At 54.1% G+C, this 17,681-nt stretch overlaps 2 protein-coding genes across 7 annotated transcripts; one reads left to right on the top strand and one right to left on the bottom strand.

Moving 5' to 3' along the window:
- The first annotated feature begins 5 nt into the window (after positions 1-5).
- Positions 6-7,935, top strand: TTC31 (tetratricopeptide repeat domain 31). Of its 5 annotated transcripts, none has more exons than XM_049856965.1 (13): positions 6-200; positions 360-448; positions 3,394-3,496; positions 3,616-3,845; positions 4,027-4,110; positions 4,517-4,573; positions 4,683-4,763; positions 4,863-5,057; positions 5,370-5,421; positions 5,502-5,592; positions 5,675-5,816; positions 6,023-6,118; positions 6,305-7,935. In XM_049856965.1, the coding sequence occupies exons 1-13, from the start codon at positions 161-163 to the stop codon at positions 6,599-6,601; spliced, it is 1,557 nt and encodes a 518-aa protein (XP_049712922.1). In that variant the 5' UTR covers positions 6-160; the 3' UTR covers positions 6,602-7,935. The 5 variants fall into 5 exon arrangements, with proteins under 5 accessions (XP_049712922.1, XP_049712921.1, XP_049712925.1 ...); XM_049856964.1 differs by having other exon boundaries at positions 6,302-7,935; XM_049856968.1 differs by having other exon boundaries at positions 6,023-6,065; positions 6,302-6,372.
- A 3,652-nt stretch (positions 7,936-11,587) lies between these two features.
- LBX2 (ladybird homeobox 2) lies at positions 11,588-13,471 on the bottom strand. 2 transcript variants are annotated; one of them, XM_049857415.1, is made up of 2 exons: positions 13,184-13,471; positions 11,588-12,183 (listed from the first exon to the last, which is right to left on the bottom strand). In XM_049857415.1, exons 1-2 carry the CDS (start codon positions 13,386-13,388, stop codon positions 11,804-11,806), a joined length of 585 nt encoding a protein of 194 aa, XP_049713372.1. In that variant the 5' UTR covers positions 13,389-13,471; the 3' UTR covers positions 11,588-11,803. The 2 variants fall into 2 exon arrangements, 1 of the variants encoding a protein (XP_049713372.1); XR_007513689.1 differs by lacking the exon at positions 11,588-12,183 and adding an exon at positions 12,876-13,034 and having other exon boundaries at positions 13,184-13,245.
- Positions 13,472-17,681: the final 4,210 nt, after the last annotated feature.

Genomic DNA, 17,681 nt, shown 5'->3' with positions numbered 1-17,681 from the left:
TCTCTTGCGGGGAAGCGTCCGGAACTGTCATGAACTCTCTCGGGCTCCGTAATCAGAGGCTTCTGCCCATAACAAAGATGGCCACCTACTCTGTTCCACCCTGCCCTTTGGTCGATATCAAACAGATTATCTTTCACTTTCGGGTCACTGCTGACAGGAGATGGAGCGGATTCCGAAGACTGTGGGGCGGATCCAGCTAGGTGAGCGGGAGTCAAAGACGGGAGGGGGTCTAGGAGGGCAAAGTGGGCCTACCTGAGTCTACCTGTGGACAGTTTCAACAGGATTTTAAGTTTCACGGGGTGGGCTCTGGCTTCGAACCAGAGCCCCCTGACACGCGGCGCCGCCCTCCTTTCCTGTAGACTGTCCTCTGCAGTCTGGCTGCCCGCTGGGAGTCTCTGCCGTCCCTAAACTCTGTAAGGAATTCTGTCCTGAGGACTACGGTGAAGAGGTAAAAGGGACTCCCAGCTTCCCTCAGCCCTGTTTATCTCTGTCAAGCCTCTTTTCCTCCAGCCTGTGCTGAGTCCTGCGCTGGGCTCTGGAGGTTTGGGGGTGGCATAGCCTCAGGCCCTTCCCTGGAGGAGCACTGTAAGGAGTGGGGGCACGGGCGGGGACAGAGGACTGCTGTCAGGATAAATGCTGGAAGTGGGCTGGATAGGACAAACGAAGGCCTGAGTTGGGGGGGGGGTAGGAGTTTCTTAGGGAAAAACAGAATGGACAGAGGGGACAGTGTGAGTAAAGACACTGAGAAAAGGAAAAGTTAAGAGAACACACTGAAGTGTGATCGAAGTGGAGGATTTGGTTGGGGCAGTTTAAGAGATGGGGCTGGAATAGAGGCACCAAGTGGCTTGAAAGTCCTTGTCTGGTACAGGGGTTTGGATGTCCTCAAGTGGACAACAGGAGGGATAGTTTGAGAGCACTGAGAAGCTATACTTCCACCTGCTTCTTGGACATTTCTTTTAAAACTTTAAACTCAAGAAACTCAGAAATTAATTATTCATCTTTGCACATTCTTTGCTTTTCTCCTAATTTTCATTTTGGTTAATAACACAAACTTCCATCCAGTTGCTTAATCCAGAAATCTGAGAATCACTCTGTAATCTTTTCCTTCCTTTACCACACACGTTTAATCAGGCACTAAAATCTCCTGAAATATCTCAAATTCATTCCAGCTCCATCTGCCACTGCCTTAGTTGAGGGACTCATTCTCTTTGGCCTGATTGGTTGTAACGGCCTGCTAACTAATCATTTCTACCCCAAGACTCATCTTCTTCCCCAGTACTATTTCATTTGAGCTTTTCACTCCCCAAATCAGGTCAACTCCCACCATTGACAGGATAAAGTCCGAACTCACTGGGTCACATGAGATATTTGAGAACACTGGTCCTTGGCTGCACCTCTATTAGAATAGCCTCTTCACCAATCTCTCTGCCTCTGTCTAGTCATTCAACACACACATCTGAGCATCTGCTACATACCAAACACTGTTCTAGGCATTGGGAAGACAGACAAAAAAATCCTGCATTCAATGAATTAAAAGTATTAGTAAGTGTGGGCCAGGCCCTGAAGAGCCCTGCCTCGTTTTATAGATGAGAAAGCTGAGGTCCAGAGAGTTAAGCAATTCATCGCAGCCAGTCAACAAACAAACAACATAGTATGTCAAATCTGGGGCGGGGGGGAGGGTAGGAAAGCAAGGGCAAAATAGGATAGGGAGTGCTGAGTGGAGTTGGGAGGTTGCTGTTTTTAAAAGGGATGGTTAGAGAAGGCCTCCCTGAGGAGGCATTTAAGTAGAATCTGCAGGAGACGAAGGAGTAAGCCATTTACTGGGGAAAGAGCATTCCAGGCAGAGAAAATAACAGGAGAATGCAAAAGCCCTAAGATGGGAGCACACTTGATGTGTTTTAGGAACTGCAAAGGAAGGTGATGAGAGGGTAGGAGATGATTCAGGAAGGTATTGGAGGACCAGGTTATGAATGCCATAGAGTGAAGTAAGATAGTAACGTAGACTGTGTTTGGGCAAAAAGTTGAGACAAACCCACCAGGAAACTGAATTTGAGAATAAGACTTGACAAAAGCGCCCAACATTCTAAATGAAGATGCTGTTGAAACAGGACCATCTCCTGAGGGCAGCCCTGGATCTAAAATTGTTCTGAAAGTTTATTGTACCTTAGTGATCTGAGAGTGTTGCCTATAGATTATCGTAGCAGCCTGGAGTTTCATGTGGCTTCTAAGCTTCTCAGTCAGCCAACCACCTACTGAGTGTCTGTTGTTTCTTCACCTAATTAGGCCACATAAGAACATGATGAGTCTTGCCCTCCAACACTTCCGCTGAGGAAATGACTCTCATCAGAACCACAGAATGTGTGGGCCAGGCCCTGAAGAGCCCTGCCTCATTTTACAGATGAGGAAGCTGAGGCCTAGAGAGTTAAGCAAGTTGTCGCAGAATAACACAGCTAGGGAGTAGCAGAGCCAAACCTAGGATGCAAGTGGCTGCACTCCAATATAGCACTCTTTCCAGTTCCATGCTGCCCCACCAATTAAGACGGCAATAAAAAGCAATGAATAGTAAGGTTCCGATTGTACCATCCAGACTACGTAAGCACAGCTTGGTTCAGAGAGGGCAGAAGTAATTGGAGATCAGAGGGTTTGGGAAGGCTTTGAAGGGAAAGGGGCTTTGAATCAGTCCTTGAAGGTAGAACAAGATGTGGTGAAGTCACAGTCAAAAGGGATCCAAGGGTAGCTAGGGGAAGGCCCCAAGACTGGGAAGAGCCTGGTGTTGGAAGGAGAAAGGCAGCTAAGCAGAGGAGGATTATAAGAGAAGGTTGGAAAAGTCAGCCAAGAAGATCTTTGGAAGGCTCCAAATTCAAGGCTGAGGAGCTAGATTTCATCCAGCCCATTAACCTGGCAATGGAGGATTACTGGCAGTTTTTGAGCCGGGGAGTAATTGCTGTGAGCTGGGTTTTATGAAGTTCATGTAGAGATGAAGTGCAGGGGAGAGACCAGCCAGGAACCGCTGCACTTGTTTAGGTGGGTTATATGGGGGCTTCAAGAATATGACAAGTGGAGCTTGAAGAGCTGGTAAGAGGGCTCTATCCCAGGGGACTCCGTGTAGCTGGCCTAGCGGCAGGTCAAGAGAGAAAATGCCAGATGGTGGAGAAGGCTACGTGCCATGCTGAACCCTTGGGAAGACAGAAAGCAGGGAAGGAAGGTGATACACCATAAAATCCGGGTGCAGAAGATCCTGAGGGGCTGAGGTGGGGGAGGTCAGAGCTAGGTGAAGCTCTCTGGGCTGGGTGGCTGGTTTGTGGCTGCCATAGTGGAGAGGTGAACCCAGCCAAACCCCTTGCCCTCTCCCAGAGTTTCCCTAAACACCAGCCTCCCCTCTCTCCTCCCCAGGACATAGCGGAGTTTCTTCAGCAGCTTGTGGAGAGTGATCCCCAGGGCCTGCACCAGATCTATGTGGATAAAAGCAGCAGGCGGCTGCAGCTGTGGCATCATGGTGGGCAGTGAAGGGGGCTGGCCCAGGATCAAGGCTGGTACCCTGGGGTGGGCTGGCCCTCAGGTGCTCCCTGCTCTGATGGCCTTCTTTTTTTCCCTTCTCTTTCTTCCTCCTAACAGATTACCTCCTGAACTACTTCTGTGATGAGGAGAAAACGGCTGGACAGTGTGACAGGGGCAAGGGGGCTGAGGGACTGGGCACCTACTGCGGTCTCCGAAAGTCCTTTCTGTCTTCTCCCCAGGAGTCTAAGCCCTGCCCTCAAGCCAACTCTGCCCCTGCATCCTTCCCTGGTGACTCAGACAGCCTCCTTCAGGTGGTCATGCCCCAGAAGCTCCTGGTGACTGAAGAGGTGAGACTTTCAGGAGGGGCTTCACGTCCCCCCGTTCTTTCAATCCCCATGTTCCCATCCCTATATTGTCCCCTAATCTCTACCTTTCAAGTCCTTTCCATACCTGTTGCTTCCCTTTTGGTTTCTATTTCATTCTCCCTCTCTCTTTCTCTATTCCTGTCACCTGCCCTTCCTCCTTCAGGAAGCTAATCGCCTAGCTGAGGAGCTGGTGGCTGAGGAGGAGCGTGAGAAGCAGAAAGCAGAGAAGAAACGACTGAAGAAGAAGGTGCCTGGAAGGCTGAAGGAGTGGGAGGAGAGGGGTGGGGGATGGAAGAGGATACCTTGTGAGAATACAGGAAAGAGCTCAAAGTGGCCTGCAGTGGATCCTTTGCCAGGAGGGCCCCTGGGCTCAGGGACTGCAGGTCTCCCCAGAGGCCATATGATAGGGTGGTTCCAGCATGGGCTCTGGAGTCCACTATACTACCTGGGCTGGAACCTGCCTCTCTCCTTACTGGGAGACCTCTGGCTGGTGACTCTTGTCTTTTTTTTTTTTAAACCTATAAAATGAGGGTAATAATGGTAATACCTACCTCGGAGTTACGAGAATTAAATGTGATAGTGTATGGAAACTCTTAGCCAGTACATTACATTTAGTAAGTGCTGAAACTATATCATCATCATCGTCGTCACAGCGTCAGAAGGAACGAAAGCTGCAGGAGCGCTTGGAGCAGGACAGTGGGGAGGCCAATGTGAGTGTCTCCAGGCAGGTGGTAAGAGCACTGAGGGCCAGGAAGGTGGGGCTGAGAAGGCAGCGGTTCAAGATGATCCCAACTCTGTACCTGACCACCTTCCTTCCAGGCCGAGGCCACCCCCAATGGGGATGGGAGCCCCCCATCCAGCCCCGGGAACTCAACTCAGGGACAGTGTGGTGAGGAAGCGGTGAGAGCCCCCTTCCTTCCCTTTTCCTACCCTCTTCTCCCACCACTCTAGGATGTCCTTCATCCCACACCCACCCCAAACTTTCCTTTCTGCCCACAGGACTCACTGGATCTGTCTAGCACTTTTGTGTCCCTAGCTTTGCGCAAGGTTGGGGATTGGCCCTCCAGTGCCCCAAGAAACAAAGGACTGAGCCAGGAGCCCCAACGCAGGAGCCAGGGCCCCCAGGAGAAGATGGGCCACAACAAAGGGAGCCCTCCAAGAGAAGACAGCCCCAGGCAGAGTCCTAAGGCTGAGGTGAGGTGGGTGGGAGATCCTCAGCTGGAACCAGTGGAAGGAGTGTCGGAACGTTCTGGGAAGTCACATGACCTGAGGGTCCAGGGGGCATCCAGTAGGAGTTCTCTGGCCCTAGGGTCAGGTGACCTGCAGCCAACCTCCATGACTGTTGCCCTGACCCTGCAGAAGATAGGCCCGATACCATCTTGCAAGGGTGTTGTGAGAATTACATGAGATGAGTGACGCAAATGCAAATTAGCTGTTGGAACAAAGGAGAAGGATTTGCGGAAGCAGGGGCCCCAAGGCCTGCTTGACTTTGTTCCCTATCCCTAGGCATCTCCAAGACTGCTGGCAGCTGCCTTACAGCAGAGCCAAGAGCTGGCAAGTGAGACTCTTTCTCTCCCCCTCACCCTACCCTCCCTAGGGTCACCCCATCTGATCCTTACCACTGTCTCTCCTCCCCAGAGCTGGGTAACAGTTTTGCCCAAGATGGTTTCTACCATGAGGCTGTGGCCCTCTTCACTCAGGCCTTGAAGCTCAATCCCCAGGATCACCGGTAGGTGGGGACCTGGCTACTGTGCTGAGAGGTAAGGGAAGGCCGGGTGTTCAGGACCCTGACCTTGGGCACTTTCTGTCAGGTTATTTGGAAACCGCTCCTTCTGCCATGAACGGCTGGGTCAGCTGGCGTGTGCCCTGGCGGATGCCCAGGTGGCCCTTACCCTTTGTCCCGGCTGGCCCCGGGGCCTCTTCCGCCTGGGCAAGGCCCTGATGGGACTGCAGGTAATTGGTCTGGAGCTGGAAGTAGAGGAAGGACTTGGATGGAATGGGCTGGGATTGGGCCTGCACTGACATTTTCTGGGTAAGCTCCTAGTCTCACAATCCTAGTTGTACGAGGAGCTGGGGCCACTTTGGGGAAAGGGCAGCTTTAAGTTCCTTGACCCCTTGACACTTACACTTTCCACTTCCCAAACCCTCTGGGACCAAAGCACTTTGAGGAGGCAGCTGCTGTGTTCCAGGAGACTCTGAGAGGTGGCTCCCAGCCGGATGCAGCTCGGGAGCTCCACTTTTGCCTCCTTCAACTGGTAAGAGAGCCAGGCCCACTCTTGTGCCATGGCAGCAGCAGGGAAAATTGGCTGGGATTGCAACGCCAACCAGTGGCACCTTCTGCCTCAGATGGGTGAGGGAGGACAAGAATGGGTGGGGTGAGGGGTGTGGGCCGTGCTGCTTGAAAAGAGTATCACGTGCCCTTCCTTCTCCATTCTCAGCAGCATCAGCGAAGAGGAAGCCACGCACCACCTCTATCAGCTGGGCTCCCTCAGCCACTTCCACGTGCTGAGCCAGGGGCCCCAGGCCTACTCTCCCTCAGGCCCCCTCGAATCATTGCTCCCAGGGCCCCTGGCCTTCTGTCTCCACCATCACATTATCCCCCACGACACTTGGGCCATCCTAATTGGCCCCTCCCCCAGGCTCAGAGGAGAGGACCCCATCCTCTCCATCTCCACCATCCCTCAAAGGGAAGGGGCATCCTGGGGCTTGGGTGCCAGCGTCTGCCTCAGGCCAGGTGAGGGACGACCTGTTCATCCTTCACGGCAAGGCCATGTGTACATCTCACAGGATGGGGACACCTGTGTGGTGGTGGCTCACTGCGTATTTTGAGACCTCGTACTCTAAAGCCATAGTGAAGGACAACCTTTGCAGTTGTTCCTCTTGCAACATAGAACCTCCTGATGAGTGAAAAGAGCCCCGCGTCCACTGAAAGAGCTTCTCTGGTTCTCAAGCGGATGACTTCTTCTAGGAGAAGTAGGAAAAAAATAAAACCCAAGACTAAAGAAGAGACCTGTACAAAAGTTCTGTTTTTCAGACTATCACAGACCCAGCAAGGAGGCATTTGGGGCACGATCAGCTTCTTGGTCCCAGGAGATTCATTCACCAGCCAGCGCTTTGTGCTGATGAGTGGGGTCACAGTGGTGAATAAGGCCCGAGCCCCAGCCTTCAGCTCAGTGAATGCTCAGCCTCTTCCTAACCCCAGTGCTTGCTCTCCAGCCCCAGTCCCCAGTGTGCTCCCAACTCCTCATGCCCTATTTCCTGTCCACATGGCTGGGCACACTCTGACCTCTCCTTTGCCAATGGTCTGATGCTCCCCGCCTCCCACTGCTAAAGAATCCCCCTGAGGAAGTAGGCAGAGCCCATAGATGACATTCCCCACTGCTGGCTCGCCCCACAGAAAGGGGTCTCCACAGGTGCCTGGGCTGCTGCTACCTCTGCCACTCCCCTCCTCCATTGGGAAAATGCACTGGGCATTGTGACTGCCCTGTAGACCTCCCCCATGTGAAGTTACTTCTGGGTTTTCTACCAAGGACCACTGCCCCAGAGAAGGGTATAATTCTCCATGTCCTGTGTAAGAATCCTGGTCTTCTTTTGGTTTCTCCTCTGAGATCCTGGCAGCTGCCCTTGGCTGGTTTCTTCCTTACCCAGCCTGGGACTTCTAGCTTGTTTACATGTGGCTCTGCAGGGACTTTTAAGCCCTGCCAGAATGCCTTTCCCGGAAAGGCCATTCGCTAGGATAAATGATTCTTGCTGCCCTGTGGGTCTTGCTCAACACTATTCACATCTGGAGATAAAAAAGGTATAAGAGGTGGTGAAATACCTTCTTTATTTATTGTTTTATGGTGCAGGCCTTTTAAATACTGTGTGGCAGGATAAACACCAGCTTTGGAGTCTGCCATTTACTACCTGGGTCACCTTGGGCAGGTCTTTTAACATGTGAGCTTCTTTTCCCTCGCCTGTAAAATGGGGGGCAATCCCTACCTCACAGGGCTGTTGTGAGGATTGACAATGTGAGATAGCCCCTACCAAGTATCTGGTACATAGCGGGTGCTAAATAAACTTATTTTTATGTGCAACTATCATCCGTATTCATTATTCCCACAGGGGGAAGACAGGGATATGAGTGAATTGCTGCTTAAATTCACAAAATACAGAGGTCCTAGACTGTGGTTCTCAAAGTGGGGTCCCTGGATCAACAGCATCAGCATAACCCAGGAACCTGTTACAAATTCTCAGACCCCACCCCAGACCCTCTAAATCAGAAAGTGGAGCCCAGCAAACTGTGTTTTAATGAGCCCTCCAGGTGATTCTGATGCACCCTAACATTTGAGAACTACTACTCTAGGATCTAACAGAAGACACCCAATTAGAGGCCGTTTTGGTTGAATAGGTTTAAGTTTTGTTTATCCAAGGATTCATTACAAGAGGCAGCAGTGCTGCCCTGATACCGGAAGAACTAGATGGTGCCCAGCTACCACTACCGACCGTTCTGATCAGGGTCACAATAGATGGACCTGGATAGAACGGGAGAAAAACACAGAACTCAAATTCTTAAGAAGTCCAGACTTACTGGACCAGTTGAGACTAGAAGACTCCCTGAGACTATCACCCTAAGATACTGTTTAAACCTTGAACTGAAACTATCACCTGAGGTCACGTTTCAGTGAAATAATGGATTGGAACACAAAATAAAGGATATTACTCATTAGTACAGGGCTCCATTAAAAAATCATCTATGAGGCCAAAAGGCCAACAACAACTACTCTAAAGCAAAGACGAGAAGACAAGGGAGCAGGGAAATTAGAGTACTGGAAATAGAACAAACAGAACACAACTAATGAGAATGCTAACACACTGTGAAAAATTAACTAATGTCAGTGAACAACTTGTGTAGAAATTGTCAAACAGGAACCTAATTTGCTGTGTAAACTTTCACTGAAAACAATAAAATGTTTTTTTAAAAAAGGTAGTGCTGGGTTAGAATTCTGGAAACCTCAAGTGGATGGGGGTTATGGCTCGAAGCCAATGAACTTGACTGAACTCTATCTTCCTAACTAGAAGTACATACTTTAGGAATTCTTTGCTTATACCTGATTGGGAGTTAGGGCAGAGGAGAGGTAGTTGTGTAACTCCATGAGAGGTCTGCTAGCCATAAGGTTTTCACCGGCCAATTTTTTCAGAAGTAGATAGCCAGGCCCTTCTTCCCAGTCTTACTCTGGAAGCTGCGCTGAAACCAGTCCACCATGGATAACTCTGCTGGTATTTGTAATACCAGTGGCATAGCTTCCAGCATCACAGCAACACGAAAGCCACCACAGTATGACAAACTGACAGACAAAAAAAAAAAAAAGTGGTGGTTATATCCTTTTACCATACTTGTTCAAGCCGTATGGTGAACAAATAATCCAAGAAGCTGGACTACATGAAGAAGCATGTGGCATCAGAATTGGAGAAAGACTCATTAACAACCTGAGATACGCAGATGACACAACATTGATTGCTGAAAGCAAAGAGGACTTGAAGCACTTACTGATGAAAATCAAAGACAGTTTGGATTACATTAACACAAAGAAAACAAAAATCCTCACAACTGGACCAATAAGCAAAATCAGGAAAAACGGGGAAAAGATTTAAGGATTTCATTTTACTTGAATCCACAATCAATGCCCATGCAACCAGCAGTCAAGAAATCAAAAGACACATTGCATTGGACAAATCTTCTGCTAAAGACCTCTTTCAAGTCTTAAAAACAAAGATTTCACCTTGAGGACTAAGGTGCACCTGACCCAAACGGTGGTATTTTCAATCGCCTCATATGCACGAGAAAACTGAACAATGAATAAGGAAGACCTAAGAAGAATTGACGCCTTTGAATTACGGTGTTGGTGAAGAATTTTGAATATACCACGGACTGCCAGAAGAAGGAACTAATCTGTTTTAGAAGAAGTACAGCCAGAATGCTCCTTAGAAGCAACGATGGTGAGACTTCATCTCACGTACTTTGGACATGTTATCAGGAGGGACCAGTCCCTGGAGAAGGACATTGTCCTGGATTGTGTCCCCTCAAAATATGTGTTATAAATCCTAACCTTTATGCCTTTGGTTATAAACCCTTTTGGGAACGAGCTGTCTCTGTTATGTTAATGAGGCAGGATTAGTGTAGGGTACGTCTTGAGTCAATCTCTTTAAGATGTAAAAGAGATTAAATAAGCAGGCGAGCAAGCAGAGAGAGATGGGTGTTATGGATTGAATTGTGTCCCTTCCCAAAAATGTGTATCAATTTGGCCAGGCCATGATTCCCAGTATTGCATGATTGTCCACCATTTTGTCATCTGATATGACTTTCATGAATGCTGTAAATCCTACCTCTATGATGTTAATGAGGTGGGGTTGGGGGCAGTTATGCTAATGAGGCAGGACTCCATCTACAAGACTGGATTGTGTCTTGAGCCAATTTCCTTTGGGATATAAAAGAGAGAAGTGAGCAGAGGCAGGCAAGGTTTGAGGAGGGCAGACTGGACTGAAAGGGAAAGTGGGAAGCAGACCCAGCCTCAGCACTGTCTCCTGAAGGCTCACAGGACAGCCAGGAATGAGGGAAGACAGCATCCTGTAGCTGCCTAGTGTTCTCTTCCCTCCTCATTAACACTGTAAAAAAAAAAAAAAAAGTTGACCCTGGTGTGGATTCCAACTCATAGCATCTCTATACCAACTGGATAGAACAGAGTAGAATAGCCTCATAGGGTTACCAAGGAGCGGGTGGAGGATTCAAACTACCAGCCTTTTGGTTAGCAGCCTGATCTCTTAACCACTGCGCCACCAGGGCCCCAATCACATGGTAGGAGGGTGATTAATCACCAGTGGAATAAATGAATCTCAGAAGTGTCTGCCTGTGGAGCTAGGCTGGTGTCTCCATCAGCAAGGTTGCTACTCCAAGCTCCGCCTAAACAGGTCGGGCCTTCCCACTCTCCCGCTGTCTCCACCATAATGGTGGGAACATTTGTGACCCAGGCGCGGAGGTCCAGGAGGTACCTGAAGGAGGGGTGTGCCTATCATTCTGCTTGTGTCTCAGCGTAGGGTCCTTTCGGCGGAGCGGGGAGAAGGGTCCGGACTCCCGTTAATAAATAGACAAAGGTGGGGCAAGGAGAAAAGAGGCGTGATGCGCCGCTCCAGGACAGGCCCTGAGGTTATGCAAGAGGTATCCCAAGCGGCGGCGGATCAAAGGCCAGGTGGAGTTTTGTGACCAAAGTGGAGAGGTCGCCCGCAGGAACAACCAGAGTTCCACCTTCCTTCCCTCGACAGTACGTCTCCATCTCCTAAGTAGAGAGCTGACAAGCACCGTCTCTGAAGGCTGGCTGGGCTGGACGCCTGGGTTCAAATCCTGACCTCAGAGTTGTTCCTTTGCAAAATGGGCATAATTATATCACCTTCCTTATAGGGTTGCTATGAGGGTTAAGAAGGAGCCCTGGAGGGGCAGTGGTTAAGAGCTTGGCTTCTAGCCTCCCGGTGGTTTCAACCCAGCAGCCGCTGGGCGGTGAGGAAGATGTGGCAGTCTGCTCCCCTAAAGATTTACAGCCTTAGTTCTGCTCTGTTCTACAGGGCCACCAATGAGTCGGAATCGACTCCCCAACAACGGGTTTGGTTTTGTTCACCAGGGTTAAGCAAATCATCGCGTTTAAAGTGTTTGGCATCGTGTCAAACGCGGACTTTCCCGCAATAATCACCAGGTTTTGCTTTTACTGGCTTCGGGCGCCGGGACCGAGGCAACGTGCGGCAGAGTCTCGGCTTTATTCTCAACAACTGGTGAAGGCCAGCGCCTGGACTGAGGCCGGAGGAGGCCGAGGGCGACCCCCTCCCCCTCACCCCGGAGCGCAGACATGACGCGGAGCGCAGCGAAGAGGAGTCCGGGGTCCGAGAGCCTAGGGCTCGCGGCAGCTTTGCCTTCAATTGTCCACCTGTACCTCCTCATCAGACAGGTGTGGTCCGGGGTCAGGAGGGGCCGGGCCGGGGCTTGGGGCACCGTCCCGCAGCGTGAAGAGGTGCACGATTCCCGGGGACAGCGCGCGCAGCGAGGCCACGTCGGCGCGCATCTCCTCCAGGTCGCGCTTGAGCTTGGCGCGCCGGTTCTGGAACCACGTGACGACCTGCGCGTTTGCCAGGCCCAGTCGCGCAGCCAGCCCGTCGCGCTCGGACGGCGCCAGGTACTTCTGGAAGACGAAGCGCCGCTCCAGCTCCAGCACCTGCTGCGCGGTAAACGCCGTGCGTGACTTGCGCCGTTTGCGGCCCACTGGGCCCGGGCTCAGCGCGCCCGGGGCGGGGCGGCCTACAGAGGGAGGGCGAAGGTCAGCCTCTGGCCGGCGGGAATCAGGCTAGGGCTCAGGACGAAAAGCTGGGGGTGAGGCCATGCCAAGGTGGGCCAGGGGAGGTGTGCTGGAGCCAGAACTGAGGTACCTAACCCGACCGCGCAGGGGTCAAGCTGGGGTCAGAGGAGACCGGCGCAGAGGGGCTAGGGTATCGAAGGCAGCAGCCTGAGGGCGGCTTGCGGATGGCGGGGGAGGGAGGGAAGGATGGGAGGTGGTCAGAATTGGTCAGAAGAGGCCCGAAGCAGGTTGAGGTCGTCTGGGGGGGCGCCTTCCGGACCCCCGACTGAGCCGGCCTACCTGCTGGGGGCTGCACCAGGGGCGGGAGCCGGCCGAGGTCAGTGTAGAGGTAGCTGACCCGTTATGGCGAAGGTAGCAGGAATCGGATCATGCCCTTCCTAAGCCTCGAGGGTCATGCTATGCCGGCCACTTCGTTAGTGACACCGGTGCCCCCTCCTCAAGCCCAAAAGGGAGACAGTGGGGGTACAAAGGGCAAGGAAAGGCGAAGCGCGGAGCCCGGGCCCACGCCGCGCCCAAGACCTGTTCCTTGCGCCGCCTTGAGAGAGAGCGACTCGGCGCCGAGCCTGGCCGCCAGGAGAGGCTGGAACCTCGCCTCCCGACGCTTTTTGCGCCGCCCTTGCCCTGGCTCGCTTGTTTACCGCCTGCGGCTCAGGCCTTTTGTCTTCTCTCAGGCCTTTCTCTGTCGCGATTGCCTCGCCTACAGCGAACGAACCTACGGGTCGCTCAGTTTTCTACAGCACGGTCCTTCGCCGCGGCGCTGGCGGCCTCCAGGAGCGGCCGTGGTTCCAGTGTACTAACAGAGGAGAGATGAAGGGCTTGGCCCTTAGAAGGCGAGTCCTGGCATGTGGACTGGGAGCAGGGGGAGGATTAGGGTGGCAGGGCCGGGATGGACGAAGGTTCGAGATCGGGGACCAGGAGAAGAGAGATGGGGAGTCGCTGTACCTTCAGAAGGTTGCGGGACGCTTCCGTCGAGTCCGCGGAAAGTTTTACTCGTCAGCTCCTCCAGCGCGCACAGCGGCGATGTGGGACCAGGACCCGACTCTGGGAGCTGCGACGCCAGTGGTGTCCGGGGGACCATGCGCGGGCCTAGGATGTCAGCGATGCTGAAAGGTGTCCGGGGTACTCGGGGTTCGGTTCTAGAACTCATGGCGGGCAGGGCTGTGGCGGTCCAGCGGCCCGCTGCGCTCGGCTCCGCAGCCTCCTGCGCCCCAGTGTGCTGCACCCGATCCGGGCCCCCAGCCTCGGACCCGCCCCCCGCACTGGGCCAGAGCCCCGTGTGCCCCTCCTCCTGCGCCCTCCACCCCCACCCGGAGACGCGATAGGTCTGGAACCCGTAGACGTCCCAGCAGCCTCATTTCTACGGGGTGGGGAATTGCGAAAAGGAGAAGGTGGCGGAGCCGCGCTCCAGGCCAGGGTCGCAGGGCTCCTGCGCGTTGCTGGGCGCATCCCGGTGCACACTTAGACTGGCCTTTCCCTGGCGGCCCCCTGACTCTGTGTGCCGCCGGCTCCCTGCGGAGCCGCTGCTCCAGCTCATAAACCCTTCTGTGATAAAATTGTTTTCCCTGGCCCCTACGGCTAGGAATTGGCAAAGTTCCGAGGAGAGGATCAGAGCTGCCTGTGCTAGGATCCCAGCCATGCAGGAGCAGGGCCCAGTTGCACTGGTCTGTCTCAGGACCTCCAGTCTTCTGACCTTGCCCCCTCGTTGCTACCCCACCTCTGCAAGAACGCTCTTAAAGTGGTCCTGGCGGCTGGAAGTGATTAGTGCGGCGCTGGGGGCGCGGAATGGGGGGGGGGGGGAGGAGAGACTTGGGGGGGCGCCTGGCAGAGCGACTGAGCTTGGCGGATGAGACACAGAAGCAAGCACAGGTGAGTTGACCCCCTTCAGCACTCTGGTTGGACTGAGGCTGCTGTTCCACCATAGCTCAGAGGCCCTGAAGAAATCAGAACACCTGGAAAAGGCAGGAGACCTGGGACTCAGGAGACAGGACAGGGCAGAACCAGGAGTTGGTGCCACTGAGCAGAGGAGGCTTTGCCAGTGAGAACCAACCTCCTCACAGGGCTTCCTGCTCCCCTGCCCACTCCGTTGATCAGTCTCTTTGTTTGTTAAGCTTCTGCGGTTAGGTACTGGTTCCACAGTTCTGCACGGCCCAGAAACTGATGCAGGGAGTCAGGCACTGCTAGTCACTGCCTCTGCTAGTCACAGAAGAGTGAGGGGGCAGGCTCAACCCAACCAGACCCCGGGAACACACCAACAGGGCTTTCAGGAGGTAGGCTTGCCAACCCAGGGACAAACTCAGAGGCCTGGGTTATTTATTCCTATTTTACCTGTGTCCTTCCACACCTATTCTGGTCCTGGGCTTAAACTCTGGTTGAGCAGCCCACAGCCCTCCCCTGGAAGAACACATGGGTTTTAGGTGACAGTGCTGCTCTGGCAGTGGAGACCCCCTTGAGGCAAGGGTTTAGTTCACATGGCACATCCTGTGCAGCCAGGGGATTCGAAGCCTAGAGCCTGAGCCCCAGCAGCAGGAAACCGAAAGCGGCTTCCTGGAGGTTTTGCAAACAACCTCCCTTGAACCTGGTGGATCACCCCATGCCCCTAGCCATCTCCCACATCCGGGTAGACCTCTGCACCTCCCATCATTTCTGCAGTGGTCCTCTGTGTTCACCTACTCCCTGGGTCAAGTGGAGCCTGCAGTTGGGGGGTGGGGAATCTCAAATAGGACTTGGAGACCCAAGGGGCTTGGGTCAAAAGCCCAGGATGGGGCAAGGATGGGAAGGCACTCTGATAGTGGGACCTATCGCCAACTGGGTTGGGAAACCTCAAGTGGTCGGAGGCACTGACTTAGCCAACCCAAAATACAGGGAAACATGGTGTCTGCCTCTCCCCCACACACCTCCAATGCTGCCTCTCCCTCCCCTGTCCCACCCCACACTCTAGGACACTCAAGTAGCTCTGGTGGCCTGAGCAATACAGTTTAGCCTGATGGGCCACCGCTAGGTCGGAGAGCAGAGCGAGGCCACAGCAGAAAGCTGAGATGCCTCAGGACCTTGTTAATTGGTTATTAATGGTGGGAAGGGGGGTGTAGGAGGACTGAGAGATCCGCCCTCTGAGCTGGAACCATCTTAGTGGTTTCACATCATCTGCAATTAAAGTGAGTCCCAGGAGGCCACTGAAACTGCCCAGCCTCCTCCTGGGCCTGTCACCAAGGAGTCACTGCAAACTTCAACCATCTATCTTCTCTGTAGCTTTTATGTCCTTCCCTCCCTCTGCTCTCAGTTACTGTCTGTGGGGAGTGTGAGGCCCTCATAACCAGCCTTTGCCTCTCCTCCCCCTACCATTCCCCTCCGTAGCCGGGCTCAGGTAATGGGGTTGGGCGGTCCCCAGAAGCGAGTGGCAGGGAGGGGAGGGAATGGGAGACTAGTAAAGGGAGGAGGCCACCGACAGCAGAGGCCCGACCAGGGTCGTCCCATCGGCCACCATGGACTAGTCCAGACGGTCGCGAGGCCACAGGAGGGGGCTTTCCCTAGCGCAGCCTTTGGAACTCGAGCTGGGGAGAAACCAGATCCCCGGAGGGGGTTAGAAGAAGGGTGAGTGATTAATGAGGGAGATTAAGAGATTAAACCTGGAATCTGGGCTGTGGGGGGCGCTCAGCTGTCTCCTCGGCGTCCCCTCACCCCATCTTGACAGCGCGGACTCTCCCTCGGCTGGGGCCAGCTGGGACGCTGCGGCTTGCTCAGCAGTGCGCGCTTCCTTCGCCGCACCTCCCATCCCATGGTCCTACCCTCAGTGCATGGGTCCTCCGACACCCACTTGCACCGCGTTCCCCGCTCAGTCCGGCAGTCCTTCATGTCTCCCACCTCCCCAGATACCCCTACAGACATTTCGGGGTCTTCTGCCCCCTGCCCTCCTAGAAAGCCCCACATTTCCAGGTTCCTTCCGCGGGAAAGCGCCCCAATTCTCCTTTAAGGATACTTTCTCACACCTCCCATCACTCCCTTCAGATTCCCGGTTCCTCATTTCCCCTAGCCCCGCTCCCATCCTGTCTTTTATTCCTGAACACCCCGCCATGCCCAGCCCAGACTCTCATTCAGCGGGCTCCCTCCCCTGGACCCACTCCGGCTCGTCGCCCCACTACCTCCGCCGAGGTCTTGCTCAATAAAAGACCTTTTCCTCTCGGGATTCTTCGCCCCACTCATTCCTCTGAATTCTGTGAATGTGGACGGGGGTGGGGACCCTAAGAATAACCCCCTAGGGATAGTGGACTAGGACAGTCGTAACGAAGTGCTTTCTCCCCTCCCCTGGCTTTGGGAAACCCCATTAGCCCGGGAGAGAAGGCGGGTTTGGGAGGAAACCCCAGGCGGAGGAGCTTGGGGCGGGGCGTCCAGCCATCTCGCACATTTCTGAGCTCGTTTTCTTTCAGGAAACGTTACTGCGGAGTGAGCCGATTCAGATGCTTAAATTTTCGTTTCATACTTCTAGGGCTGCGGTCTGTGAGCGCTTTTCGGCCCCAGACGCTCGCTCGCAAAGAGCTCTCCGCGCCAGCCGCCAGTTCCCAGCGCGTGCGTCCTGGGATGGGGGCGCGGCTGGATACTCTGACACCCACCCTTCCACACACACCCTGAGACTCACTCCTCTAGGGAGGTCCATTTTCCCCATCCTCCCAAGCCCAGGAAGGCCCAGCTGAGAGACCGACCTATCTTCCTCTGTGTCAAAGGCAGAGGCAAACCTCGGTGCCCCCTCCCCCGGGTGCGCGTGGCCGCTGCAACTGCTGGGGTAGGAAAGGGTGGTAGGATCAAGTCGGGGGAGTGGCCCTGCAGGTGGAAACCGAAGCCTTCTCCCGGAAGCGGCGAGGCGAACGGTGCGCCTGGGAGGACAGGGCTGCGGCGGCTATTCCGCGCGCGTTATGGGCAGCAAAGCCAAGAGAACCGTGGGCGCGATTCGCCCGCCCCTGGCGCGCATCAAGCCATGAATCGCCTCGGAGTCCGCGGCGGGGCAGACGTGTGTGGGGAAACTAGACCCACAAACCGAGGGAGAGCAGTGCGGAGCCTGCAGCTGGCCTGCATCAGCCACCTCAGCAGAGGGCCCGCAGCTGCCGCCGCCACCGCCGCTGACAGACAAAAAGAAGGCTTCGCGGAGCTGACCCAGGGCGGGGCAGCGCCGATCCCTCACCCTCTCCAGATCCATGCATCAGCGCCTGCTGCTGCTCCTTGGTCTCAGACCGTGTGCCATCAAAAATCCCATCCCAAGGTTTCGTCATCAGGTCTTGGGCCCTCCAATCTTCACATGAGGCTTTCTGGACGCGGAGCTGACGCCAAACCCTACCCGAGGGCCATCTCGCTTGAGGAGCCTTAGGGAGGAGATCCAGTCGGAGTGCCCCCCAACTGCCACAGCTGCTGGACCTCCGAAAGGTACCCCAGGAAAGTTTCTGCTCTCCCTACC

The sequence above is a fragment of the Elephas maximus genome, chromosome 17, assembly GCF_024166365.1.
Source record: "Elephas maximus indicus isolate mEleMax1 chromosome 17, mEleMax1 primary haplotype, whole genome shotgun sequence".
NCBI lineage: Eukaryota > Metazoa > Chordata > Mammalia > Proboscidea > Elephantidae > Elephas > Elephas maximus.
Note: the sequence above shows the minus strand (reverse complement) of the source record. Positions and strands in the feature narration are given on the sequence as shown.

Coding starts and splice junctions, on each gene's coding strand:
- TTC31 (XM_049856964.1), top strand. CDS start 161: ATGGAGCGGATTCCGAAGACTGTGGGGCGGATCCAGCTAG. Junction 4,764..4,862: donor GACAGTGTGGTGAGGAAGCG/GTGAGAGCCCCC, acceptor TTCTGCCCACAG/GACTCACTGGATCTGTCTAG. Junction 5,817..6,022: donor AGGCCCTGATGGGACTGCAG/GTAATTGGTCTG, acceptor CTGGGACCAAAG/CACTTTGAGGAGGCAGCTGC.
- LBX2 (XM_049857415.1), bottom strand. CDS start 13,388: ATGAGTTCTAGAACCGAACCCCGAGTACCCCGGACACCTTTCAGCATC. Junction 12,184..13,183: donor CGTCCCGCAACCTTCTGAAG/GTACAGCGACTC, acceptor CTCCCTCTGTAG/GCCGCCCCGCCCCGGGCGCG.